The following is a 27,357-nucleotide window of genomic DNA, read 5'->3' as shown; positions in this document are numbered from 1 at the left end:
AGGTTTGTACGTTAGCATGGACTCACTAACTTTAACGCTAACGTTAGCTAGTTTTAGCCAGAGATACCTTGCTGAAGCACAAGATGACATTAACGTTCCGCTTGAGCAGATGAAAATTGTAACTTAATGAGAGTATGACAACCAGAAAAATGAACGTTTTCATCTTCATTGTGATTGGGGTTGAATGCTTAGAGACATTTTGCTGTTTTGGTTGGATTTAGGAAATGGAATAAAATAAATTACATTGCCTATCCTCTCAAGATAACTGGAATTAGTGTTACAAGTATCCTAGGCACATCGTTTTTTCCATTTTTGTAGCATAAACACCATTAAACCGATGTAAGCTTCGGATCTTCCAATGCTTCTCTATGGCGCTGAAACCTAAAGATGTCCGAGTTCCGCTCCCTGTGCAACTGATACTCCACTGCCATTGGCTCATCTGCGTTCGAGGGGAGGGGCTTACCGATAGGTCAATTAGATACCAAGTTAATGGTTCAGACTGTCCTGTTCGGCCAATTACATGTGAGAAGAGCAAGGTGCTCCAGCATCCTTTGAGTCATAATTACTGTACAGTGTGCTTTAACCCTTAATTAATTAATTAATTTTTAGTTTTTAGTTTTTTTGACAATGAGAGAAATGAAAAAGCCAAATAAATAATCAAGATTATGATTATGACTGATGAAAGTAACTAATTATAAAAACTGTAGATTACCCAGTAGTGGCGAAACTTGTCTGTTCTCTGTTTGAAATCTGTTTTTTTTGCAGCATTTGAGCATTATAGCCAATCACAGACATGTCCATTGAACACATGAATACAAAAAAAATAAAACAGATTTCAAATAGACAATTTTGACCACTACTAATTAAACTACTAACTACCACTACTAACTTAATAAAAAAAATATATATTAATTTTAAAATTTGAATAATGGCACCATTTATGCAATGCTTTGATTTACTTATGTATAAAAAAGTAATTAAAAAACGTTCTTAGCTTGGTTTGGATGTGTAGCGGCATAAAAAATGGCATGGAGAAAAAAAAAGTACTTGAATGTAAATTATAAAAAATTATTATGAATGTAAATGATCTTTTCTCTTTCCCTCAGGAGTACATTGTGTCGCTGATCAGTCCAGTGCATAAGCACCGTGAGCGTTTGACTCTTTGGCTGCAGCGGCGACTACATGCCCTACGAGCAGCTATTGAGTACGAGAGCTGTGCCGTGGTGCAGGTGAGAGACCATGCACTGGAGCTTCAGGGAGGTCATGTGCAGGTAACAGCTGCATGCGCTATGCTGCAGCGCCTGAAGATGGAGCATCGCGGCTGCCGTGAACCCCAGCCCTTGCCCGCTGCCGCCGGCCACGACTCTCCAGAAGAAGAAGAGGAGGAGGAGGATGATGAAGAAGCCGGGGAAGATGGGAGCAGTTCTGAGAGTGACGGAGAGGCGCGGTCACGGAGCGGGAGTTCTGGAGGCGCTGTCAGCACGGCAGGGTCAGGAGAAGGAGTGACCGGAAGGAGGCAGGACCCACTCATAGCAACCAAACCTCACCGGCAGCTGTGCCGCTCATCCTGTTTGGACCGTCCCAGCTTCAGCCAGAGCAGCACCTTACAGGAGTTGCGCGCAGATGACACCCAGAGAGCCCAAATGCCCTTGCGTCAAACCAGCGATCGAGATTACCAAACCAAAATTGACTTTGCTCTGAAACTGGGCTACTCTGGAGAGCAGGTGGAGTCTGTGCTGAGTAAACTGGGGTCCAGCGCACTAATCAATGATGTATTAGCCGAGCTGGTACGGCTAGGGAATAAAGGAGATCCAGAGAGCCAAACGGCAATGGGCATTGCCGGTTTAATGCCACGGGCGGTGGGAGCCAAAGAAGCCGTCAGCCCCGAAGCATCGCTGGAGGAAGACACATCAGACACGAATGACAACCTGCGACCAATTGTGATTGATGGATCCAATGTTGCCATGAGGTAAATGCTAATGAGAACCAAACTCTTTCCACATATATTGTTTAAAAACATGCAATTTCTGTAATTGCTGACAAGGCCTACATATGCATGTTTTGAGCCTAGCAGTCAAAGTTAACTTGATATGCTGTTTGTAACCCGTTTTACACTCCGATAATCCAATATATTTCAAACTAAAAATGTCAGGCGGAACTTCATGATCTATCATGGGATGTTTGGATTGTGAAAAGTTGTTGGAGGGAAGAATTTTAGAGTTAGAGCAAGTTGTTTTAGAGGCAGAGAAATGTATTATATATTACAAATAATATGAGAAACATTATCTGCTGAAAAGTGCACAAGAATGTTCGTTTAGAAAGTAAAAGGGTAAATTTAAGGGATGTTAAAGGGATATTCGGGCTAAATAATTACAATTCTGAAAATTCTAAATGATTACAAAATAAAACACTAGAAGCTAAAATCAATCATTTTAAATGCTAAAAGTGAATTCAGGCATCACAACATTATAATGTCTAAGTGTGAAACCTGGATGTTCATTTTCATATTTGGTAAAGGTCACATATAACAGTGTTGTTAAATTATTAGCTGTTTTTGAGTTTCCCTTTGTGTGGAAGTTAGATGACGGCAAAGGTAATCTAAATGTAAAAATAGAAGAAATGAAGCATTGCACAATTAGATAACAAACAATGATACCAAAATCATATTGGCTGATATACAGTGCATCCCTAGTCGGTTTTGATTTCATGGTGACTTAGAGGCTCTGGACTGATAACATGTTGATGAGAGAATTAGTCAGAACCTGGGGAACTGTGAACTAGAGAGTCATCAGATTCTCACTATTGTTGTTTACTTCTGGAATTTACGCTGTTGCAGGAAGTCTTTTGGTGAAATGATCTTTATGTTCCTGTTTTGAAATGCTCGTAGTATTGAGAAAAGTCCAATCAGTAAGAGAACTGTGTGTAATTTGATGTTGGTAATATTATTTTGTAGCCATGGAAACAAAGAGGTGTTCTCATGCCTGGGCATTCAACTGGCTGTTGATTGGTTCCTGGAGAAGGGCCACAAAGACATCACAGTTTTCGTCCCAGCATGGAGGAAAGAACAGTCAAGACCTGATGCGCCAATCAAAGGTACCACAAAATTAAAAAAAACCTGCAGAAAATGATGTTTCTATGATGAGTTAACACTTCCATGAAGTGCCAGTGTGTGTCTGTGTATATCCAGTTAGTCTAAAAATCTGAGACCACCAGTTAAAATGCTTGAAATATCTAATTTCTTTTCTAATTTAATATATATATTTTTAAATATAACCATTTGAGTGAAAAGTTGAATTAAAAATGAATTTATTAGTATTGTTCATCCTTCTTTTGCTTTAGCAAAATCAGCTCTCAAGCTGCATGAACTCCTCAAGTTTGTGTAAAACCTGGTGAATCATGTTCTCAAGTGTGATTTGAGAATGATCCAAACAGCATCTTGTGCTTCAGTCGAGACAAACAAAACTTTTTTTTTTTATTTTTTTTTTACAAAGTTCACATGATCTGTGTCACAGGTTTACGTCTTTGATTATTGACATAGATATGTTCTTAATCGTCATGTTTCTTTATTTAAAAATGTTTAAAATCCCAAAATGCTCTGTTTATTTTCTGACTTCAAATATGTTACACTTTTGACCCATACTGTATGTTGTTAGATACAGTGGATATTTTTTCCATGAAGAGCTGTTTTTATTTGCCTGTATGAACTTCTCTGAGGAGCCGCCATGTGTCCAGTGAGATCGTCCATCTGTGCTGTGATGTTTATACAAGTTTGCGTATGTCTGTGCATGAGGTCACAGGAAGTGATGATGTGTGATGTCACCTTCATCCTCAGATCAGGAGATCCTACGGAAATTAGAGAAGGAAAAGATCCTCGTCTTCACGCCGTCTCGCAGAGTCCAAGGCCGACGAGTGGTTTGCTACGATGACCGTTTTATCGTCAAGCTGGCCTGCGACTCAGACGGGATCATCGTGTCCAACGACAACTACCGAGACTTGCAGAATGAAAAACCAGAGTGGAAGAAATTTATTGAGGAACGACTCCTCATGTACAGCTTCGTCAACGACAAGTATGCTCGCACACAGTTACCGTGGTGACGGGGTTTTCTCTCTCACTCACTTGTGTCTTCTGCTTTCCACCCGTATGGCGTTCCTCTTTCTCTGTTTTTCTTCTTTCACTCTTTATTGCTCGGTCACTTGTTTCAAGTCTCTCTTGTTCTTTGTAAATAAGCTTTAATTAATTTCCTGATTTATTTGTTCAAGTTAGATTTTTCAGTGACGAGGTCCCACGGTTAGGCCTCTTGTGATTACATAATTACCTGTTCCCAGTTACATATGATGTAAGCCACATATTGCTATCCAAATAAAGTAATTTTAAGTGAGTATAGAAATGCCATAAATGGGCATTTTTGTCTCATTTTCTGATGCAGTAATGCAATTCAAATGCTCTTGTCATGCACATACTATACACCATCTGTGGTGGTTCACGTTGCACTCACGTAAAACTATTAATGTTGCTTTAACATATATTACGAATGCAGAGTGCTCCGGTTTCACTTTATTTTAATATTTGCATCATGGCTGCAAGCAATAAAGAATTTAGAACAGTAGTATTTTACCATACTTCTGTATAATATATAAAATCTCATATTTATAATATCAATAATGATAATGTTTCATTAAATATGTTTCATTAAATGAGTTTTAGATTTAAATCATTCTTGCTATCATAGAGTTGTGCTTATTTGTGTCTGTTGGACTGATTTGTAGGTTTATGCCTCCTGATGATCCTTTAGGCAGACATGGACCCAGTCTGGAAAATTTTCTCCGCAAACGACCAGCGGTTCCAGAGCACAAGAAGCAGCCGTGTCCTTATGGTCAGTACAGCAAAAGTAGGAAATTAATTTATGTCTTTATTCCAGAACATCACAGCATATTAAAAATATATTTACTGCATTAACACTGTAATGTAAAATAAGATAAATGCCAAGTTCTGTCATGAAACTCTAGATGGTGCAGGCTGATGGTTCGTTAATGCAAACTGATGATATTCACAGCGTTAAACTACTTGGCACAAGCTGATTGGTTCATGTTGCATACGCAGCCAATGATTTTGCTGCTTTACATTTAAATGGCTGATCCGCATTCACTAGAGCATTTTGCAGCACGCTTTGAAAGTTACTCTGAAACCCTCCCCCTTCCCCAGCTCCACCTGTGTAGATCTACTACAGGTTATTATATATGCTATTTGTGCAGCAGCTCGTGTTGTCAAAAGTACCGACTGCGATACTAGTCGGTACTGAAATTTAAAAAATGTCAATTTCCCGCTAACATTTGAGCGCTGTTGAGCGGATTCTTAAACATCACTGATTGGCCATTGTGTTCATGTGCTCAACAGATATGACTGTGATTGGCTACAATGATCATCGCTTCATACTCTTCACTGAGCCCTCACACAGAAGCACACGGGAGCATTTGAAAGCCGTGTCTATCAGCGGATCCCTAATATATCTGTATATAGACGGATCTGCTGATAGACGTGGCTTTCAAACGCTCCCGTGTGTTTTTGTGTGAGCGCTCATTGAAGAGCGTGAAGCAATGATCATTGTAGCCAATCACAGTCATATCTGTTGAGCATGTGAACACAATGGCCAATCAGCGGTAAGACGTTTTTAAAATTTCAGTACCGACTGGTATTGCGGTCGGTACTTTTGACAACACTAGCAGCAGCAGTATGTCTTAAATACTCAAAGCACCATATCGGTGTATGTATATTAGTAGTAATTTCCTGTACTTGTTTTTCTTTGCAGCAGCAATAATCTACAACAACAGCAATAACCAACAGCCGCAATTCAGCAGTGTAGCAGATCTATTCCGCCAAAACCAAAAACATTAACATTGTCATATCCATTACCATGCTAAAATCTTCAGAGTTGTCATGACAGAAATATATTTGTTAACGTTTTTCATGCACTGTCAAACTATTGATTAATTTTCAGTATACTGCTATTTTTGAATCAGTGCTGCCGGTTTTAGAAACACAGAAGTAACATTTTTGTCTCAAACCACTATTGGTTTTATCACAGGTAAGAAGTGCACGTACGGCCATAAATGCAAGTACTACCACCCAGAAAGAGCCAACCAACCACAGCGGGCTGTTGCAGACGAGCTCAGAGCCTTTGCCAAACTCTCCGCTGTAAAGACAATGAGCGAGGGGGCACTTGCCAAATGTGGGACCTCTGGTTCTGCTAACAAGGGAGACAGTAGCTCCGAGGCAAAGCGAGTGGCACCCAAGCGCCAGTCTGACCCTAGTATCCGGTCGGTTGCGTGCGAGCAAGAAGAGAGACTCTGTCCAGCGCGGAAGGCTGAGGCCAGTTCGGTACCGTCGTTAGTTTCGGCGCTTAGCGTTCCAACTATGCCGCTGACGAAAAGTCACGCAGCAGGCGCTCTGAACACGCGCTCGGCGAGCAGCCCTGTTCCAGGGTCTCTGCACTTTACCCACAGCTCGCTCGAGCATGCGGGCAGCATCCAATACCCCCCCATCCTAGTCACCAATAGTCAGGGCGCCTCCGTGGCTTACGGTGAGCCATTCCCCAAGTACGACTCTGTGGTAAGCGACCACGGCTACTATTCCATGCTCAGTGACTTCTCCACCATCAGCCTCCAAGACAGTTTCTGCAGTCTTGAACAGCCAGAGCCTGTAGGGGTGGGTGGAGGATATCCTGGCAGAGCCAGCATGTGCCCAGAACCCGGCCGAAGTCATTCGTCGGACTCCTTCTCGTCCTACAGTGGAGAGATGTACCTCAACTCATTGGAGGGCAGCCTGGATGACAGCATGAAAGGGCCACCGTCGCAGATCCAGACTCAACCTTCGGCGCAAACACGCCTTCAAGCCTTTGCTCACGGTTTCCACCATGAGGCCTTGACACGTGTGCAGAGCTACGGAACGGATGAACCCAAACCGGGACCTCGAAAGCAGTCCTCCGCCCACCTTGCACCACTCTCCCAACACCCGGTCGTCTGCGCCCGATCCAGCTGCCCAGGAGACTACCCTCCTGTGTCCCAGAACATGTTGCCTTCTGCCAGCCCTTCCCAGCAGGGTCGGTCCTTAGGCATGACTCGAATGGACAGCATCTCTGACTCGCGGCTCTACGAGAGCAATCCGCTGCGCCAGCGGAGACCTCCTCTTTGCCGAGAGCAGCATGCCAGCTGGGACCCTTTGCCGTGTGGTAACGAGCCCTACAGTTACGGAAGCTACGGATTAACTGGAGGCCTCATGCCTTGCTGTGAAAGGGTGATGGTCCGCAGCATGCCCGAGAAGATGGAGCAGATCTGGAGGTCCCCGTGGGATAGCGTGCCGCCTCCACCGCTCGGCGCTCGTGGGCCAGCGGAGGAACCCCAAGAGCGGCACCCTATTCCGGAACACCAGTATCAAACCTACCGAAACCTCTGTAACATCTTCCCGGCGTATGTGGTCCATTTGGTCATGGAGGAGAACCCTCACATGACCGATCCCCAGCAGCTGGCTGCCGTCATCGTCACTAAACTGCGCACTTGCCACTAAGCACATCACGAAGTGCTGCTAACAACACCTAGCGAATGAGAAATCGGACACCTTGAGCATTTCGTATTTTTGTTTCGCTCTGAAGAAACAGCCATCCCTCGTGTGTAATTATGATTGGATCCATTAGGAGGTTGGCTTGCATGATAGCATTGATGCTGCATTGGTTGTTATGTCATCTGTTAAGCCATATGGGAGCCCGGATCTTGTACCTGAGAAGTTTAGCGTAGAAACCTGAGATCCCTCGTAAAAAAGTCCACCGTTCAGCTCCTGAGATGGGCCAAAAGTTTGTTCATAAAAGTGTATCCACACTGAGAGAGCAACTGCCTGCCAGTTTGATGGCATATCTTGAGAATGTCTTCTTTCGTTGGTGATGATAACATTTATCCTTTGAAAAAGAGTTACATGAGAGAAATCTCTTTGGTAAAACTGATCAGAAATGGTCCTGCACAATATGAATAGTATTGTGTATGTATATGTGTATTCACTTGCATTTGCGTGTAAATATGACGTGACACCGTGGTGTGGTTTTTTTTGGTGTGCGTGATGACTTGATGTGTGATTTCAGAAAGAAGAATGAACGCTTGCTTGCGTACCTCAAAGCATGACCTTTGAACTTTTATGGCCTTACATTGGAGTGACCTCGCCACACGTTAATGTGAATAGTGCTTAATAGCTGTGGAGGTCGCTGTTTTGCATTTGTTTTATAAAAGTGAGCACTGGGACAGAAAGGTTTAGATTCTGCTGTGCTGCGGTTCAGAATTTTTAACTGGCTGGGCTGTAACTGCATACCTGCCCTGCGATGTCTGTTCGCGCACACACACAGATGCGTATTTACGAAGCCATTTTCAAAGATTGAGCCAAAAGATAATCGGTGTACGTTTTTTTGATCTGAGAGCACTAGGTATGTCGAGTTGGAGAAGTTATTCTTATGTATTTCCTAAATGTTGTTGTATTGTAGATTTCAAGAGAGATGTCTGAGTAAGCATGGGCTTCAGTAAATCTCTCCCAGACAGCATGTTAGCACTATGCTTGACAGAGAGCGCCGCTCACGTTTGGCTCGTTAGTCAATAACTACGTTCAAGTATTCACAAACTGGGGAGGAGAATGCGTCTCTTCGGCAAAATGCTCCTGTGCAGCATCTGTTTCCTGATTGATGCCGAGAGACCGCCCCGTTTAATCTGCTCCGCCCTGTAAATGAACATATCTTCAGGAGAGCGTGAATGTTATTGGTCCAGAGATGCTCTGGGTGTTTTCAAAAATACTTAAATTGCTCCTTAATTTTTTTTTTCATGAGCACAGGTGTGGTCCCGTGGGGCCCCGTTACTGCTCGTGGGAAGGTGTGACACACTGCCTACCGGTCTCTTCCTGTGCGACACACACACGGAACACCAGGCTGTTGTTGGGTTGTTTCTGACATTTGGCTGACAGTTCGCTTGCTGCCTCTCTACCGCCCCCGACCCTGCTTCGACGTGGACACAAAACCCAACCTCTCAGCTCTCTAATACGAACACAGACGGTTCTCCTTCCCATTAGTTTTGTTTTTCAACAGGGTTCTTTCAGGAGGCTATTAATACTTTTTTTCTTTTTACAATCGGGTTAGAGTTTTTATTTTTATTTTTATTTTTTTATAATTATTTACACATTTTAGGCCAGAGACATGTTTATGCAAGTACATAATGGTAGACACTAATGCTTGATCGGTGAAATCATGACAACTTCTGGCTTACGTAAACACTTTTTTTTGTTTTTTTGGTTAATAGCACCACAGGAATGTTCACATTCCTAAATCCTTCCTTAGTGTCCATCTTCAACTGTGACATTAAAGGCAGCAGATGATAAAATATTACATTTCACGCTTTTACGAGCTTTCAGAAAATCTGGAACTGCCAAGAATCTACTATAAAACTAATTTTAATGTTTTTTTTTTTCCTTTTTTATTTTATGCTCTAATAATTGTGCGTTTAGTATTGCCTGCTATAGTACCGGTTGTGGCAGAATTGCAATTCTGTTATGTTATGAATTGTGACCACTGATCTATAATAGTATATATAGATCAGTGATTGTGACGCATTTTGGAATGCAGTGATGTGAAATCCAGCTAGAAGTGTCAAGGTGTGGTCACATTTAATGTTGTTTGGCAAATTTTTTGTGGGCGAAATGCAGTCATTTCAATAGGAATCCACAGGATTGGGAATTTATGCAAGGCAATACATTTCCCCATACAAATTTCGCAATGAGTTCAAGAAGTTGGTCACACACATTGACAGTAGACATTTTTGCCCACAAACTTTCGCTAATGTGACCGCACTTTTAACTTCATTCATGTACTTACGCAGTGTATGTTTCAGGCCTAAATGTGTATTTTACGAACACAGACGGTTCTCCTTCCCATTAGTTTTGTTTTTCAACAGGGTTCTTTCAGGAGGCTATTAATACTTTTTTTCTTTTTACAATCGGGTTAGAGTTTTTATTTTTATTTTTATTTTTTTATAATTATTTACACATTTTAGGCCAGAGACATGTTTATGCAAGTACATAATGGTAGACACTAATGCTTGATCGGTGAAATCATGACAACTTCTGGCTTACGTAAACACTTTTTTTTGTTTTTTTGGTTAATAGCACCACAGGAATGTTCACATTCCTAAATCCTTCCTTAGTGTCCATCTTCAACTGTGACATTAAAGGCAGCAGATGATAAAATATTACATTTCACGCTTTTACGAGCTTTCAGAAAATCTGGAACTGCCAAGAATCTACTATAAAACTAATTTTAATGTTTTTTTTTTTCCTTTTTTATTTTATGCTCTAATAATTGTGCGTTTAGTATTGCCTGCTATAGTACCGGTTGTGGCAGAATTGCAATTCTGTTATGTTATGAATTGTGACCACTGATCTATAATAGTATATATAGATCAGTGATTGTGACGCATTTTGGAATGCAGTGATGTGAAATCCAGCTAGAAGTGTCAAGGTGTGGTCACATTTAATGTTGTTTGGCAAATTTTTTGTGGGCGAAATGCAGTCATTTCAATAGGAATCCACAGGATTGGGAATTTATGCAAGGCAATACATTTCCCCATACAAATTTCGCAATGAGTTCAAGAAGTTGGTCACACACATTGACAGTAGACATTTTTGCCCACAAACTTTCGCTTATGTGACCGCACTTTTAACTTCATTCATGTACTTACGCAGTGTATGTTTCAGGCCTAAATGTGTATTTTTGTTTGTGATGGAAGTGTTTTTACGGCTGGGTTTCTCCTTTTCCCCTTCTCCTTTGAACCTAGGAGCAAACAATCCCGAAGGATGTGTTTCTAGAGCAATCTAGAAACTAATTTCTTGTAAATTACGACATTGCTGTCCGCTGCTTATGCTCCGAGGTTCAGACCCCTGTGCAGTTGAGCAGCAAGCTACCACACAACAAATGTCCAGAAACGACCTTTTGCTTGTTGATACAAATTGTATCTATTTCTTGATTGTAAAAAAAAAATATATATATATATTTCTGAGCTGTACAGTATCACTTATATGAGTATATATATCTATATATATTTAAAAAAAAAAGCTTAGTTTTGTTTTAAAAAAAAAGGATAAAGAAATATAATGCCATAATGTCAGTGATACCGTGTGTCACTCGAGTAGCCCATAGAGATGGCTTATTTCCTGCCAGGCAGACCACTACAGACAGGGATCTCTCTCTCTCTCTCTCTCATTTCTTTCTCCGTCCTCTCATACCTCCTTCACTTCTCCATGCCTCGAAATTAGTTGTTTAATGATTATTTTGGAAAGTGAAAGTTTACCTCAGCGGAGCTGAACTTCATTACTGTTTGACTGCAGGATTCGTGGGGCGTGGCTTTATATATCATCATTCAGTTTCTCTCTCTGTTAAAGTTGTAGATTCAGGAGAGACACATTCTGACACAATCTGTGTGCTCCTAATATATTTTTCCTCTGTAAATATTGAAAATTAATGTCAAACCTCTTGTATTTGCACAGTATTAGTGCATTTCACGTACATAAAGACACTCTACCAGCTTATCCGAGCAGGATCCCTCTCATACACCCACTTATAGACTCGACGGGTTGCCTGGCAACCGCAGTCAGCTGATCACATGCTATCATTAGTACTGATAAGACTAATGTAAAATGTTGGCTATTGTGTGCGCTAGTGTGAATTTATGGTAAATTCACCGCTGTTTCACCTGTATCATAGTTTACCTTCTACAGTAAAGACAAGGAGGCACGTTCCAGGTTGAAGATGAGACTTTAATTGAATGGAATTTGTTTTTTTTTAGCAACTAGGTGAGTTTAAGCAGCTGAAGTTGACGCCACAGGCACACACTTTCTCTCATGAGTGAATTGTGAGCTTTATCTGAGTGTCGTACTGAAAGATATCCACACAAACACATGATTACGCACCTCGTAACCTGCCTTACAGTTTAACTAACGTTACTTTGGTTTGTGAGAGTCGAGCACATTCTGACTGTACAGCGCCGAGCGTCGCGCTTCTTGCTTGGGTTTTTTCTTTTTCTTTTCCACAAGTGGAAGTGCTAATGAGAAGATTAAGTTTTTCGGGTTCAGCTCTTTATCTCTATTGGTGTCTGAATGGACAACCTGATTTAACTGCACGAACTGCCGGTTTTTCTAATTATGTTTGACTAGAATGTCTAAGAAGAATCTACAGGACAACTGGACATGCCCAAAGGAGGGGAAAAAAAGCCAAGAAAAACACGCAAAACGGGCTTTTCAAACTGTCAGAAGAGATGGTTTCTCCCATGGCCGTTTGCAGAGCTGATGTAGTCTGTACATTTACATGTATGTTTTCAATATTTAATACACCAGCTATAACTCGCTCACACAAACACTCTCACCAACAGATTGATTCTCAGGAACTAACAGATGTATTATTATTTCAGCTCCTTTATGAAAGACATTATCTTTGATGTTTGCTCTTATAAAACCGCGGCGATTTGTGAAGTAGCGTGGATGATCTTAAATTCGAGTTTTGCCATTCATTTAACATTCCCCCCTTGTATTGTGTTTTTTTTTTTCGCGCCTTTGCAGGTTGACTGAGTGGTCTTTACACTTTTGAGTCTCGTGCTGTGATGATGACAACATACAATAGTATGTTTTACTCTCTACTGAATGAAACATGTTGCTTTTAAACTTGTTTTCAATATGACAAAAACACGAACCAAAAAAGAGAAAGAAGAAAGTGAAAGGGTGGAAAAACTTAATAACGCTTTGGGTCTGTGGACTCAAACAAAATGTAAGTCTCAATGACAAAAGGAGTTTGTTCCTCTCAATAAAGCTAGACTCTATTTGGTTAACTGTTATCGTGTCTGTGTCTATTGGGTGCTTGTTTGTCTGTAGATAGTAAAATGGAATGAAGTAATATAGTAAGATATTGCAAAACACTTCAATTATTCAATTCGAACAGAGGCCCCAAGTCACACTTAAAATTTCAGATTTGAATTGCATTAGACACAAAACCTGATTTTCTGATTATTTTTTATCAGTTTGCCTCAATCCGATTTTAATGGATTTATGAAGTTCACACAGGTGAAAATAAACATGTTACACAAAGTTTAACAACCATAAACACTTGTACTATATTTCTTTAATATAAAAGCCACTTGTTTTGACATATTATGTAATGTAATTACATACACAACTGTTCAAATGTTTGGGGGCATTTTAAATGCTTTTGAAATAAGTATCTTATGCTCACCAAGGCTGCATTCATTTGATCAAAAATATTTATGAAATATTATTACAATTTAAAACAATGCTTTTCTATTTTAGTACATTTTAAAATGTAAATTATTCCTGTGACTGCAATGCTGAATTTTAGCAAAATATTATATATAGTATACACAAATTACAGTAAACGGGCCCCGAGAAACAGAAAAAAAAAAAGTAAAAGATGAGTGCACAATACAAAATGAAGTTTATTTGGCAACTTGGTGTTCAAAAATAATGTCATGTAATTTACAACATTTCTCAAACAGCACCAACTTCTTCATTAGAACCTCATGAGACATTGCTCATGGGAGTTTCACTTCCGGATGGTTTGAACAGACACCAAGAGCTGTAAGGCTGAGCTGATCAAACTGCAGCCTGGACTGTAATAACATTAGAGCGAGACAGACAACCACTATTCCTTCTAACGAAGATGGACATGAATTATAAAAGAAACACAGCTTAGTATTTCCAATTTCCGTGCATGAGAGGTTGGAAGTGAGTGTGTGTCTAGAAGAGCCTCAGTCCAGCTTAGCCCTCAAGTGTTTGTCTTTAACATCATAGGGTTCATAGTTCAGTATCTTCAGGCCGCCGAGTATCTGAGTGTGTGTTAGAACAGCTGGAGTCCAGCTTTGAGTTTGCTCAAATCACTGTGAGTCCAAAGCGGCCCATCTGCTCCACCGGCTCTGCTCTGAAGGGGACCACTGTGGATAAAGACGCATTTGAATGAAAATCATATTACAACATATTAACAACATGTTCCTAACTGAAAGTTTCTAACTCCTCTCACCTCCTGTTGCCATGGTGCTGGGGGAGCTGATCTAGCTCCACCTGCTGGTCAAATACAGTAAATGTAGAATAGCACTCCACCATCAAACAGGAGGGGTCCTCTGGCTGTCCTGGAACCTTTCCTAGCGGGTACTGTTTCCAGGGGACTTTATCTGATTGGACACAAGAACACCAGATTTAAGAGAAGAATTCATTCAAAACCGTTTTAGGATTTACTACTAATTTACCAATTACAGCTACTTGGTGATTGGCCAGATGTTAGATGGGTGGGGTTTTGAGTTGTCACTCTTCCGCATCACATTAAACACCAGCTGACATTACTTGTGCAAACTGGCCCTAGTATTTGGGGTCATGGAATCCGACCGCCCACATGTGCAATGACTGGAAGTGTGCAGATGGTCTAAATTTATGAATGAATTCATTATTCAAGTAACAGGTGTTGAAGCATTTCATTTATTTGTAATAAACTGCAGACATGCTGCAGCGCAAACATCACGTTTCATAAACAGAAGGCAATCCATAAACTAACTGCAGTGTTATTTATATACTATATTAGTTTTTAGAAATATTTTGTTGGCTTTTATTTTTTTAGCTTTCGATTTTAATTGTTTTTGTACTTTTTTATTACTTTAAAATAATTGTATTTGGTTTCAGTTTTATTAAATTAATAAATACCATTTTTAAAAATATAAAATACTTTACAAAACGCAGCAGGTGAGGGTGTGGGTGTTACCTGTGCACACGCTCCATGCTGATCCTCGTAACGCAAAGTTTCTCTCCTGTACAGTTTCTGCGCTTAGCTTTTCCTGGAGGTCCTCTGTGGGCGGAGCCTGCACGGATCTGGGGGCGTGGTTAGATGAGTGGGTGTTACTCTTGAGTCTGTCCTGAAGGTTCTGCAGGGTGTACACAGGCTGAGTGGGGTCTGAGGGTCCGGGGGAGGTGTTTTCATGGTAACCCTGTGTGTAAATGCTGCAGAGCCGGAGCAGGTTCTGTTGGGCGTCATGTGGGAGGGGCTTATCCATGTCACTCAAAATCCTTAAAAGGCAAGTTAAATTAGATTAGTTACTTTGACCCATATGTTTTGTGTAAATGTGTGCGCACGTTTACTCACTGTCGCAGAAGGAAAGGTGTAGCTGGGCATGGTGCGTTCACACATGTAGAAATCAGATTCTGCCATGGAAACTGTAATCTGTTCATGAAGATCCTTTCCTTGGATATTTTTAGTCGCTTGTGAGCCTTCAATTCACCTGCCACACAAATAGAGTTTGTTAAAAGAAGTAGTTTAGAAGGACTTTAACACAATGCTCAAGAAAACATTTTTAAAAACCATGGGTCTCATTTACGAAATCGACATACAAATGTTTTCACAAACAAATGATTCACCAATACCATTCAAACTAAAATTAATTTTTGAATTTACAAAAAAAAAAAAAAGCTTTAAAAAAACCTAGGAACAACTGAAACAACGTACACGTAAAAAAAAAATATATTTCTCATACTCTGGGCAGCCTTATTAACCTGATGAAATTTTATACAACAATATAAAATAATATTTCATCACACAAAATATGCTTTATAGCTCAAGTGTCTGAATAACAACACAGATACACGTACATACAGCTGGCTAATGAGAGGCCTGTGAGTATAAATATGAAATACTTCATGCATTTATTAGTGAATGAGACCCAAATCATTAAGATTTTCAAATAATAAAACAATAGATAACTGTTAAAAATAAGGCAAAACAAATTTTGGACACTTTCTGGCTTACTTTGGATTATTTCAAGCGATCAGATTTTCACAACAAAAAGTTTTCACATATTTTTGTTAAATGATGATACATGTTTAAATCAATATATAAAATGTTTGATAAGTTGGTTTAACTGAGCACTTTATGAAATTAAAAATATTTTCATAGACTAAAATTAGATGCTTTTTTTTTTTTTTAAGTAAAATGTAATAAAATTAATGAATATGACAATGAAAAAAAAAAATTGTCTGGTTACCCACATTCTTCAAAGTATCTTCTTTTGTGTTTAGCATAAGAAAAATTCATACAGGTTTGGAGCAACTTGAGGGTGAGTAAATGATAAAATGTTCATTTTTGGGTGAACTATACTTTTAAGTGTCCAAATACTTTTTAAAGACCACCGTATATTACCACAGAGACCCGGAGAATGTCTCAGATTCGTACTTTTGCTGTTGCAGAGTAAAATTTCGGAGATCCAGGAGGCGATGTAGTAAGTTCTGTGACTGGACGGCTCATTCGAGAGCTCAGCGAACAGTTTATCAAGGATCAGATTTATAAAGATGGATGAATTCAAGACCTTCAAACATGGCAACCAGAAGTGCAAAAACACTTGAGGAAGACATGGGGCGAACATGTCCACAGAGTCCTCTACAGAGAGAGGGAGAGAGAGGTCAATTTCATTTACATGAGTTAAGTCCTTCATGCTTTACTGCTTTATAAACAAAATCTGCTGCATTTGTACCTGAGGGGTCAATATCCAAAGACTCCAGTTGTTCTGCAGTAGGAATAAGGAATCCATCCTGCATTAAAACATCAATGAGGACGTCTCTGCAAGACAGACAGAACAGATGGCAATGAGACACATGCTCTTAACCACATCAGAAATAAAGACTTGCTCAGTTGCACACACCTGGCCTCTGTGGCGAAGTGTTTGATCTGCGTCAGGATCCAGCTGAGATCAGCGCTGGCATCCGGCCACACGCCACGCTGCTTTGCCAGCTCTTCGTACGTCTGCCAAACACACCAAAACAATGGGCACAACATAATTAACAACTTGAAACTACTTGGATTAATAACAGAAACTTCCTTGAAAGTTTTTAGCTTGTGTCTATCCCACATACCTACAATACAGTGTTATACACGTACCAAAAACACTCAAGTTTCACCTACTGTTTTCGGAGCATGGTGTAATCGGACATACTACTCATTTGAAATACTTTTTGCATACTATATAGTAGTGAAATAGGCATATTCAGCCACAGGTTCTTTGTGTATAATTGAGAATTCCATTAAACTGCCGTCTCAGAAACACAAGCTCATACTGCCCTCTGCTGGTGTCACCTTTTCCAAAATAAAATTCAAGCACTTTTCTTCAAGCACTTTCAAGGTGCATTTTCAAGCTTTTCCAGCACTTTTACAACTGTGGTTAAATACAGGTTTACATACATACTTCACGTTCTTCACTTTAAATCAGATGTTATTGTGCTATTAAAAACCACCTGTCTGGATTGCATTGCCGAAAAATGCCAAATATCGGCCGATATATCGGCCTTGGCAATATATCGGTCGACCACTAACACACACCTTGCTTTGTTAATCGTTTGGATTTTTGAAGGCACCTTTTATTTGTTCCGAACAAAAACAGCAAATTGCCAGCAGGTGGCGCTTTTTTCGGTTTCCCGTTTCGTCTCTACTGCATCACTTGTGGATGCGCGTTCATGACAGTATCATGACGTGAGCGGTGTGGCGGCGCTGACCCAGATCCGGCATAATGACGTCATCACGCCGGATCTGGGTCAGCGCCAGCATTCAAGGATTCAAGTCTTTTTATGTCCTTAAATTTGATACAAGATTATGTGACAATGACAATTAAAATCGGTTACGTTTTTGTGTGAGGGAAACGACACGTCATATTCATGACATTCTTCACAAATTATTACTAAATTTAGTATGAAAAACAAAATGGTTATTCAATTTGGGATTAAAACATGCAGAAAACGAGCAACAAACATTCCCCATCACTGAAACGGATGATTTCTAGCACGAGCTCACTGAATCTCGCCGTCTAAACCGCAAAATGAATTTCTTGTTTACATCGTATCTGTAGCTACTATTGTTTATGATGACAGTATTCGAGAGAGTGCAGAATGCATTCAGTGAGCGCATGAACTGAACATAACTGTAGCATTTCACAGATCACGTTCGTGATTTGTTATAACTGGGGGAAAAACGCGCACAGTTAAATCTTTGATGCATTGTGAGCAGATCTAAACATATGCCGCAATAAACACCTTTCATTCTTTTTCCAATTTCACTTTAATCTTGACAGTCTTAAAAGATTTAGTTTAACTGAGCAGGGGCATTTTTGTTTACCTTTTATATGGCTCAAAAGCACAGACTCACACGCGCGTCAATAAAGACAGACAGATCACACTATAGCCACACGCGTGAGTCGAGCGGAGCTGTTACGCTATATATTTTTTATATTAAAAAAATGAACTATTCATCAAGAAAGCGAATTATTATGAACCCATTGCAAATGCATTTTCAAGAACTTTAACCAAAATCCAAGCACTTTTCAAACCTTGAAAACACGACATTAAAATTCGAGCATTTTCAAGGAATTCAAGCACCCTTACGAACCATGTGGTGTGAGCTGGGATACTATACACAATGTGAAATTGGTCCCAGACTTACCTGAAACTGTTCTCGTTCATAAGAGATGAGCAGTTCTCTGACTTTTTCTGAAAAACAGAGAACAAACAGAGAAGTAATAGTTAATATTTTAAAACTATCCACCTTATTTTTCCAGTAAGTGCTTGATATTGCAAACTGGTGTGTCCATATTATTTTAGTCTTAATTATGAACACACTGGTTTGTAGTGCAAACAGTTTTACAGTTTACTGCACTTTGTTATTCTTCTTGCTATTTCCCTACAGCGGCTAAAGAACCAGAAGTCTCGCACATTCACAGAAAAGCTTACTTCTGCGTTGAAAAATAAGGTGGATACTACAGATTTAAGGTTTGGGCTTGGTAAGATTTTTTTTTAATGTTTTTGAAAGAAGTCTCTTTGGCTTATCAAGATGGCATTAATTTGATAAAAAATACAGAGAAATATTTTTACAATTTAAAATAACTTTTCTATTTTAACATATTTAAAATGTAATTTAATCTTGTGATAGCAAGGCTGAATTTTCAGCATCATTACTCCAGTCCTCAGTGTCCCACGATCCTTCAGAAATCATTCCAATATGCTGATTTGGTGTTGTTTATTTATTTTTTGGGGAAACCATAATCCCTTTTTTCAGGATTCTTTGATTAATAGAAGGTTCAAAAGAACATCATTTATTTGAACATCTTTTATTACATTATAAATGCCTTTACTGTCACTTTTGAATTTAATGTGTCCTTGATTAATAAAAGTATTTTACACCTTTCATTCTGAACAGAGCTAATGCTTTGCATTTAAGTGACATGAAATAACCTCAATACACTCCAAAGGAATTTAGTATTATGCAATTTATCTTATATTTGTAATATAATTGTCATGCTTTTATTTATTTATTCTGAGCTGTAAGTACAGCATGTAAAAGTCTGATCAGTTTCTGTCATTTTCCTTCCCTGAAGTTCCACATCTCTCTCCTTTACTGACACAAACTGATGGGAGTTTTATGTATGAAAGGCTACTCACTGTGTGCCTCGATCTCCTTCTGTCTGCGGAGTTGCTCTTCCTCATGTCTTTTAGCAAACTCCTCTTCGTCCTCCTCTTCTGATGAAGAGTTCCAGTCCTCTGTCAGCTGACTGCCCATCTGGCGAGACCAGTACTCTTGATGCAACCAGTCCAGCACAAATCCACAACCTGAAGAACACAAACAAACACAGACACAATGCACAGATTTAAACACTACAACACCATATGCAGCAAACAGAGAAGTCGGTTTACACGCGTGACTGTAAGGGAAGAGCCGTCTCTCACCTTTTCTGCACCACTTTAGTGACGGGAGTCTGCGATGTGTCAGATCATGCCTGAGGTTTACCACCCACTCTGGAATATTTATCTGTCAGAGAGACAAACTGTAGTCAGACTGCAGTTATAGCAGATGATGAAAGACATTCATCGGAGTAGATGTGTGACTTACATTCCCAGCTAACCTTCGTAAGGGTCTGGCAACTCTTTTCTGTTGCCGTTCTGTGATGAGATTAACAAACCTGAAACACAGTCATACTTGTTACTCCAGTAAAGTCAAATTCGATCTGATTTGTATGAGTCAAGTGCACTTGATGGATGATAAACATACCGAACCAGCGCCATGCCATACAGCAGCACTAGATCATTGGCCTCCAGCTGACCTGTGCTGTCCAGCACCTGACAACGGACCAGGTCCGCTGTGCTGTCCACAGCCACTGGAGTGCTTTGTCCAAACCTGTGGCGACAGACAGCATATCAGAGACAATGTTCCAGACCTGTCCTAATAAACTAGTTCAGACATTTTCAAAATGGGGAGCAGGATCTCCAGTGGGCCACAAGACAGAGCTAGGGACTTTGGAGAAAAACAGTGTAAAATAGAATAAAAAATAAATAAATGTAAACAACTAAATAAATAAATAATTTGAATAAAATAAATACAAATGTATTAAAATAAATTAATACATTTGCAATAAATAATTCAAATAAATTAATAGATTTAAAAGTACTAGAGTGATAAAAATAATTCATGTAACATTAGAAACTAAATCTTTTCTTAGTAATACTTTATGCATATTTAAAATACTAATTGTTCAAAGTATATATCAAGGCTTTATACACAATAATAAATAATAAGTGGCCTTGTGCATTTTTAGTAGGGGGTCCCTTGCACCAGTATGGCCATTTTTTTTGCATATAAAACTTTGAAACCCATGAACTAGTTAGTTTAACCTGTCCCATGTCAGCGTAGATGAAATGTAAGCATCAATCTCACGAAACTTGCCCAAAACCAAACTAATAGCAAAATATTACATTTTGCATAAAGGCAGTGTAATCTACTGTTAGGACCCTCCAAATTGCTTGTATTTTGACATTATTTCTAGGATAGTTTAAGCATATTTATTTCCTGTGTTGGGCAGATTACTTGCAAATTGTAGTTCGTTACCGATTCCAAGTTACATGATAAAATTTTTTTTTATTAGTAACATAGTTTATTACATTACACATTTCATATAAGACGACCGCGTTTTTTCAGATGTATTTCCAAGAAAAAAACATCGTCTTATATTCGGGACAATACGAGTATATATATATTTAGATCACCTAAAATGTGTGAAACATGTCATGGGTTTTTCCAAACAGGGTTCATATGTTAATAATTAAATAAAAAAAATGAAAAATGTATCAGACCGAAAAGAAAACAATACACGAGATGAAACATCAGCTGTCACGTGACCCACCAAACGGCGATCACAACATCTCCAACAACTGTGTATAAGGAACGCTGCTAAAAGCCAAGCCACTTTCATGGTACCTAAAACCCAGGATTGGTGTAAACTAAACTGAAATTGGACCAATCAGATGTGAGCAAAGTGACACATGTCTGACACAAAAAAGTCACTCCCCCAGTTTCTGTTCCTACAAATTAAAGGTCACTATAAAGCACCAAATACACAAAATAATGTTCTTTTTAGCAGCATCATATGACCCCTTTAAAAAATACAACAAAATTGTCTGGCTTTAATGAGAATTACAATTTATATATGACTTATATAATTATAATATGATTTATGTTACTATTAATCCATTACACACAAGCAATTTTAGTTTAACAATTATTATAAAGCATTTATTTTAAATGAATATTAATATATACAGATCATATGTAATATACAGAAGTGGTAGGATCAATAGATAACGCTTTAAAAATTTACAAATCTCTATGTATATAACTTGACATGTTTCACTTGTGACAGCACTAATAGAACAAGATCATTTCTTTTATTTGTCCTCTTTCATGAACAAGTACTTCAGTGTAAATTCATTTATATTCCTCGTATTCTTTGATCTCTTAAGCTTTAAAAAAAAAGAATCACACTGAATCAGACTTGCTCTGTGTTGCAAGGATCGTGATTGGCTGTTGGCCACTGATGTCACACATTCATGTGCATGCGCTCCACCAACTCAGGATCAAAGCCTGAGTTGACAAAGAAAGTTGATGATCAGCATCATGGTACCAATAAAGCCGGATTGGAGTGGTTTGGTTTTGTCAACTCAACACTAATCCTGTAACTCTGAATTTGTCCATCTACCATCATGGTACAGGCCCCCGATCACTGTCACAGCAGATCCACCCCTGACCACCATACCTGCCCTTCCACGCAGAGATCCTGTGCAGCGCGTGTTTCTGCAGCGCGGGCTCTTTGGAGAACAAATACTCCAGCACATGCTCGTACTCCGCTTTGTTCATCCAGGCCACGACGTGACGCGTCTTCCCCACCGTTTTCTTCTTCATCTTCAGATCGTAGACTTTATGCTTGCGAACGATGTTGTGTGTGGAGTCGCAGCAGGGAAACAAGTCTATGCAGTCAGATTCGAAAACAAAACAAACGATTCACGTCAATCTTATTTCCGAACACATCACTGTCCAGCTGTGCGGCAGGTTAAACGCTCCCCTTGCACAAGTGATTAACAATGGTTCCGTACGTACCTACAGTACACTTTCAGCAATAGAAAAGAATGTTTAAAATACAGCTTGCAATGATAACGTTAACTGCATTCAAATGATTGTTCTAGGTGTAGTCTACGGCAGTAAAGAGCAGTTTCCTTAAACTCTCGGTCAATTAAAATGATTCAGCATGGTATTTGTACAAAGCTCATGAGCACGATCAGCCATTTTTTCCAGATGGGTAAGATTCAGTCAAAGCAGTGACATTAAACCTCCAGCTATTGTGATAAAACCCATCCCGTCTTGATATCACACAGTGAAATTAAGAGATTAATTTGAACTCTTTAGAAAACATCCCATTAACATTCAGCAATACCAAAAAGTAACATGCTTCTGCATTTGGATCTGGTACCCCATGGCACTTAAATATGACAATCATTTAGTACCATTGTACATTATATCAAAGTACCATGGTATTACATATTAATCCGTGACTGTACCGACCACAGTAATTTTTTGTATGAGAATCCAGTAGATTGTATGATCCTCCAGTGAGCATCTATAGGAGATAATATTCACAATTTGCCATATTTCGATGTCTAGCAATTAGGTTACTGTGCTTTTGAAGAGGATCCTATTTAACAAAATGACATTACAAAATCGTCTAGTAGGCTCACATTATTAATCAAAGGACATTTGAAAATGATAAAAGTATAGTTATAATAATTTTTTAGCCTAGTCTAATTCTAAAGTCCAAATCTAATAGTAATATGTGACCCTGGACCACAAAACCAGTCTTAAGTAGCACAGGTATATTTGTAGCAATAGCCAACAATACATTGTATGGTCAAAATTATCAATTTTTTTTAAGGATATTAAGTAAAGATCATGTTCCATGAAGATATTTAGTAAATTTCCTACCAGAAATATATCAAAACTCATTTTTTGATTAGTAATATGCATTGCTACGGACTTCATTTGGACAACTTTAAAGGTGATTTTCTCAATATTTTGAATTTATTGCACCCTCAAATTCCAGATTTTAAAATAGTTGTATATCGGCCAAATATTGTCCTATCCTAACAAACCATCAATGGAAAGCTTATTTATTCAGCTTTCAGATGATGTGTAAATCTCAAGTAAAAAAAAAAATTGACCCTTATGACTGGTTTTGTGGTCCAGGGTCACATATCACATGTTCTAAAAGATGCTGACAATGTTTATCAGTTTTCAGTCTTGGGTCTCTCATATGTTCTTTAGTTTGAATATAAGTTATTTCTTTAAAATGTAATTTTGTCAACTTTGAGACAAGTTACATAGCACGATTAACTTTTTGTCCATATAAAGTCTCGCTGTGTTCCTCAAGTGAAACGCATTTCCCGTACCAAACTCTGCCATTCAACAGAGGAAGCCAAGACGAGTTTGGAATTTCTGGGAAAAATTACGTCACTGTTGGAATTGTGTGGGATACCCCCACCTCGAGTTCCCAGAGCTCGCGGCACACAAAGCAGCAGTAGCAGCGAATAACGGGGCCTGTGAGAATCCGGGCGGAGTTTAGTCAGACGCGCTTTGGTGTGCTTGCATCGGCTGGGCTGGGTGTGGTTTTCAAAACTCAGTTCCGTTAGCAGGAAACGACTCTAGAACCACCAGTACTTCTCTGAGCGACAAAGACGCAGCGAAAAGTGAATCTTTGTCTTCGGGATCTGGAAGAGATTTGAGGAGAAGCTTTGGCGGTGGCGGTTGCTCACTCTTGCGCGGGGACGTCAGCCGATGGGAAAAAGTTTGGCTTTCTGTTGACTTCATTGTATCAGCTCAGTTTGTGACACGTCCCCGAGAGAAGAGACAAAACACTGACAAAATGCCGAAAACGGTGAGTACCCTTGAGAAATGGAAACCGTTGGTTTGAGTTTGTGCTGTATCAAACAAAGACGGGAAGAGGTTTCACTGTGCTTTCGAAAGCTGCGCATTTTTGGTGAAACAGGAGACCGTAGCGACGCGTAGGCGCTCGAAAGGGGCGAGGATGTGCTTTCTCTTGTTGGCATTTTTGCCAGCTAATTCCCGCGGGTGAACGGTAGGCCATGCGCAGTGCACTATTTATGGCAAGAATTAATTATTTGGACAATGACGGTCGTTCATTCCATCCGAACGCACTGAAGAATAACTTATTGCGTTGGAAATTAAAAGGCCGACTTCTGTACTTTATTAGTTTCTACTTTTCTGTACTTATACCTTCGCTGTATGTTGTACTCTATAAGCAATTGTCTAGACATTACATGAACTTAGCATGATTTTTTCCCCCCCTAAACCATTTTTACTCATTTATTTCTCTCTGGCAGTGGCGTTTTGTGTTGTATAGGGGCTGAACCGTTACTCGGTGGCAACCTGTAACCCCCCTCTCTCCTCCCTCCCTAAATCTGATTGGCTTTCCATCATCGTTGCCGTGAATAGTCTAGTTTGCGGTAGGATTTTGATTCCAAGTAAGTCGAATCTTTTGACCGCTTTCACAAAAGATTCGTTCACTGTCACGGAATTCGTTCACTGATATCATTACGCCAGTAGGTGGCAACAAGAACGAGTTATTAAATCTCAACTCAACCAATTTCATAGAAACACTAGTTGTATTATCTTTAATTAGATTATATGTATCTACACATTTACTAAAAATGTCAGTTAATAACGTTTAAATGCCCCCCCCCAAATGATAACTAATCAAGTCTGTTATTTTTCTCTCCATTTTGTATACATTATTTTAATTCTATATCGGTCGTTTTTAAAAATGTGATTATTTAGTTCCGGTGTCCTGACATTTTATCCTACCCGTCAGATTGTCCTACCTTGGTTTACTGCGCATGCGCACATCAATATTGTGTCCTTTTTCTCACTCTGAACAACAATATTTAATGTATCTGCATTACTGTAAGGGTAGGTTTAGGGTTGGGGTAGGTGTAGACTTTAATAAAACACAATCTAATAGGTAGAAAAAAAATAGACTGTAGCTATCCTAAAACTATGAGACTGTAGCTGTATCCCTTCTAGCCACAACCGAGAATATAACACATAATTACTGTATTTGCATTACTGTAAGGGTAGGTTTAGGGTTGGGGTAGGTGTAGACGTTAATAAACCATAATTTTACAGGTAGCATTTTTCGTTGTCGAATTGTACTACCCACTGTTATAATGGGAGGTAGCAAAATCTGACAGGGTAGGACAAAACGACAGAGCACCATATACGATATATAACGATAACGAACAGCCTTGTCAGCAGATCTGCGTTGACAAAAGAGATGCTTCAAATTCAAAGCAACTACTCGTTTAATAAAAATAAAAAAAAGAACAATTTTTAAATTAATGTCTTAAGTCATTTGTGATTTCACTGACGTTTGACATCTTTTGTCATCTTTGTTAAAAACGGGAAAAAAATAGGCATGGCATGAAAGTGTTCACTCATTTGAACATTCATTCAAAGCGATTCACAGCTGCATCCGAAAACTCTAAAATGCTGGCTTCGGAGGCAGCACTCCAAGGCAGGAAGGCATCAAATTCTGCTTTACTTCCTGTCTCCGGAGGAACCTTCTTCTGATCAAATTTTGAAGGCAGCATAGATGTATCCTTCGCTGCCTTTGATATCCCACAATCCTGTGTGTTCCATTCCGTGACGGTTGAGCTAAAAAATAAAGATGGCATCTGAAAGTTGCGTTTGGTGGTCAGTTTGTCTGTAAATGTATATTTCTGACTAACCTTTTGCACTTTTGATGTTATTTCTAGCGAGAAATCAGTATTATAGTAATTAAATATTCGTTTAGTTATCTCAAAAACTCGTTCTATTTTGTTGTAGATCATTTAACCGCTACGCTGTCTCAGAAGCCTGTCCGAAATCAGTTTCATGAGGTGCCTTAGTGCAAAAACGCTGCCTGCAAAGTCATTGCCTCATAAGGCAGCAAGTCAACTGCCTAAGTTATTGGATGCAGCCCACGTGTTCAGTTCATTTAAGCTTCTGTCCAGCAGTATAATGGCGCGTTTTCGATCTGCTTTTGATAAGTGGTTCCGGATTAGAAATATGAGGCGTGAATTAAGAGACATTTTAGCATAGTTTTTATTTTGTAAACCACATTTAGTCTCGTTTTTATTCGTCAACAATATTGCATTATACATTTAATTATAGTCATCGTCACATTTTCATCGCATTGTCACATGACCAGCATTTACGTTGCGTCGCGTCTCGTTTTCGTCACATGATAAAGGTTCGTTGACGGCGATATTTAGTCATAATTTTCGTTGACGAAAGCAACACTAGTTTTTGGAGCTCGTCTGTCACTAGTGAGGGCAAGGCGAGCTCATGTCTCAGTCTTGGACGACTTTCCATGCCAAGGCGTGGTGCTCACCCAAATACAGTAGAAAACAGCCTTTATTGGCTAGAGTCCCTGATTTTTTTTTGGTTACACCTCACAATTAATGAATCATTGTTTAGGTTAAGATTAAATTTAAGACCACAGAACAACAGTAGGATGGAAGTACACATCACTTTCTCACAAGTTTTTCATTTATTCTTTTTTTTTTGTTACTTCCTCCATGAAATGCCTTTCATTGTTTGAGTGTCAGAAGTTAGTATCGCATGAGTCATATATTACAAGTATTCAAAAGAACCACTAGCAAAAAAGTACCATGGGCATGTGCTTGGGGCTTGTGGCATATTGTTCTTTGAAAAGTACCATGTAAATACCCAAATGACTAAAACAGGCTAATGAATTGAAACTGATTTTCTTTGCCTTTCTTTTGCATTCAAAAGATTGAATGTATTATATTAGATAATACTTTATTAGCCTTCATCAAGAAGTCATTAAGAAAAACACACACTCTAATTATATATATATATA

General features: G+C 39.2%; 3 protein-coding genes across 5 annotated transcripts in view; 2 read left to right on the top strand and 1 right to left on the bottom strand.

Moving 5' to 3' along the window:
• The window catches only part of LOC107746237 (probable ribonuclease ZC3H12B), an 18,793-nt gene extending 8,887 nt beyond the window's left edge, over positions 1-9,906 (top strand). The window contains exons 1-5 of one of the 3 annotated variants that reach the window (XM_016560363.1): positions 1,205-1,969; positions 2,954-3,093; positions 3,833-4,067; positions 4,768-4,874; positions 6,084-9,906. In XM_016560363.1, the coding sequence (XP_016415849.1) occupies positions 1,290-1,969; positions 2,954-3,093; positions 3,833-4,067; positions 4,768-4,874; positions 6,084-7,561 (2,640 nt within the window). In that variant the 5' untranslated portion in view covers positions 1,205-1,289 and the 3' untranslated portion in view covers positions 7,562-9,906. Of the gene's footprint in view, positions 1-1,204; positions 1,970-2,953; positions 3,094-3,832; positions 4,068-4,767; positions 4,890-6,083 lie in introns of those variants that run through there. The other 2 variants (XM_016560362.1, XM_016560361.1) reach the window with 2 other exon arrangements.
• A 3,550-nt stretch (positions 9,907-13,456) lies between these two features.
• On the bottom strand, positions 13,457-22,502 carry LOC107746236 (ribosomal biogenesis protein LAS1L-like). Its single transcript, XM_016560360.1, has 13 exons — positions 22,183-22,502; positions 20,145-20,270; positions 19,986-20,055; positions 19,823-19,904; positions 19,538-19,705; positions 18,543-18,589; positions 16,756-16,856; positions 16,588-16,673; positions 16,290-16,493; positions 15,207-15,342; positions 14,829-15,130; positions 14,097-14,247; positions 13,457-14,010 (listed from the first exon to the last, which is right to left on the bottom strand). Exons 1-13 carry the CDS (start codon positions 22,326-22,328, stop codon positions 13,917-13,919), a joined length of 1,713 nt encoding a protein of 570 aa, XP_016415846.1. The 5' UTR covers positions 22,329-22,502; the 3' UTR covers positions 13,457-13,916.
• A 1,507-nt stretch (positions 22,503-24,009) lies between these two features.
• Positions 24,010-27,357, top strand: part of LOC107746233 (moesin-like) — a 26,192-nt gene continuing 22,844 nt past the window's right edge. The window contains exon 1 of the mRNA XM_016560358.1: positions 24,010-24,351. Coding sequence (XP_016415844.1) covers positions 24,340-24,351 — 12 coding nt within the window. The 5' untranslated portion in view covers positions 24,010-24,339. The remainder of the gene's footprint in view (positions 24,352-27,357) is intronic.

Source organism: Sinocyclocheilus rhinocerous, unplaced genomic scaffold, assembly GCF_001515625.1.
Source record: "Sinocyclocheilus rhinocerous isolate Xijiao unplaced genomic scaffold, SAMN03320098_v1.1 scaffold3060, whole genome shotgun sequence".
Lineage (NCBI taxonomy): Eukaryota > Metazoa > Chordata > Actinopteri > Cypriniformes > Cyprinidae > Sinocyclocheilus > Sinocyclocheilus rhinocerous.
This window is presented reverse-complemented; position numbering and strand designations above follow the sequence as displayed.

Excerpts from the sequence above, each read along its gene's own strand:
- LOC107746236 (XM_016560360.1), bottom strand. The coding sequence starts at position 22,328 with ATGAAGAAGAAAACGGTGGGGAAGACGCGTCACGTCGTGGCCTGGATG. Across the intron at positions 19,706-19,822 it reads ACTAAAGTGGTGCAGAAAAG|GTTGTGGATTTGTGCTGGAC; the intron begins GTGAGAGACGGC and ends TGTGTTCTTCAG. Across the intron at positions 16,494-16,587 it reads TTTGGATATTGACCCCTCAG|AGGACTCTGTGGACATGTTC; the intron begins GTACAAATGCAG and ends CTCTCTCTGTAG.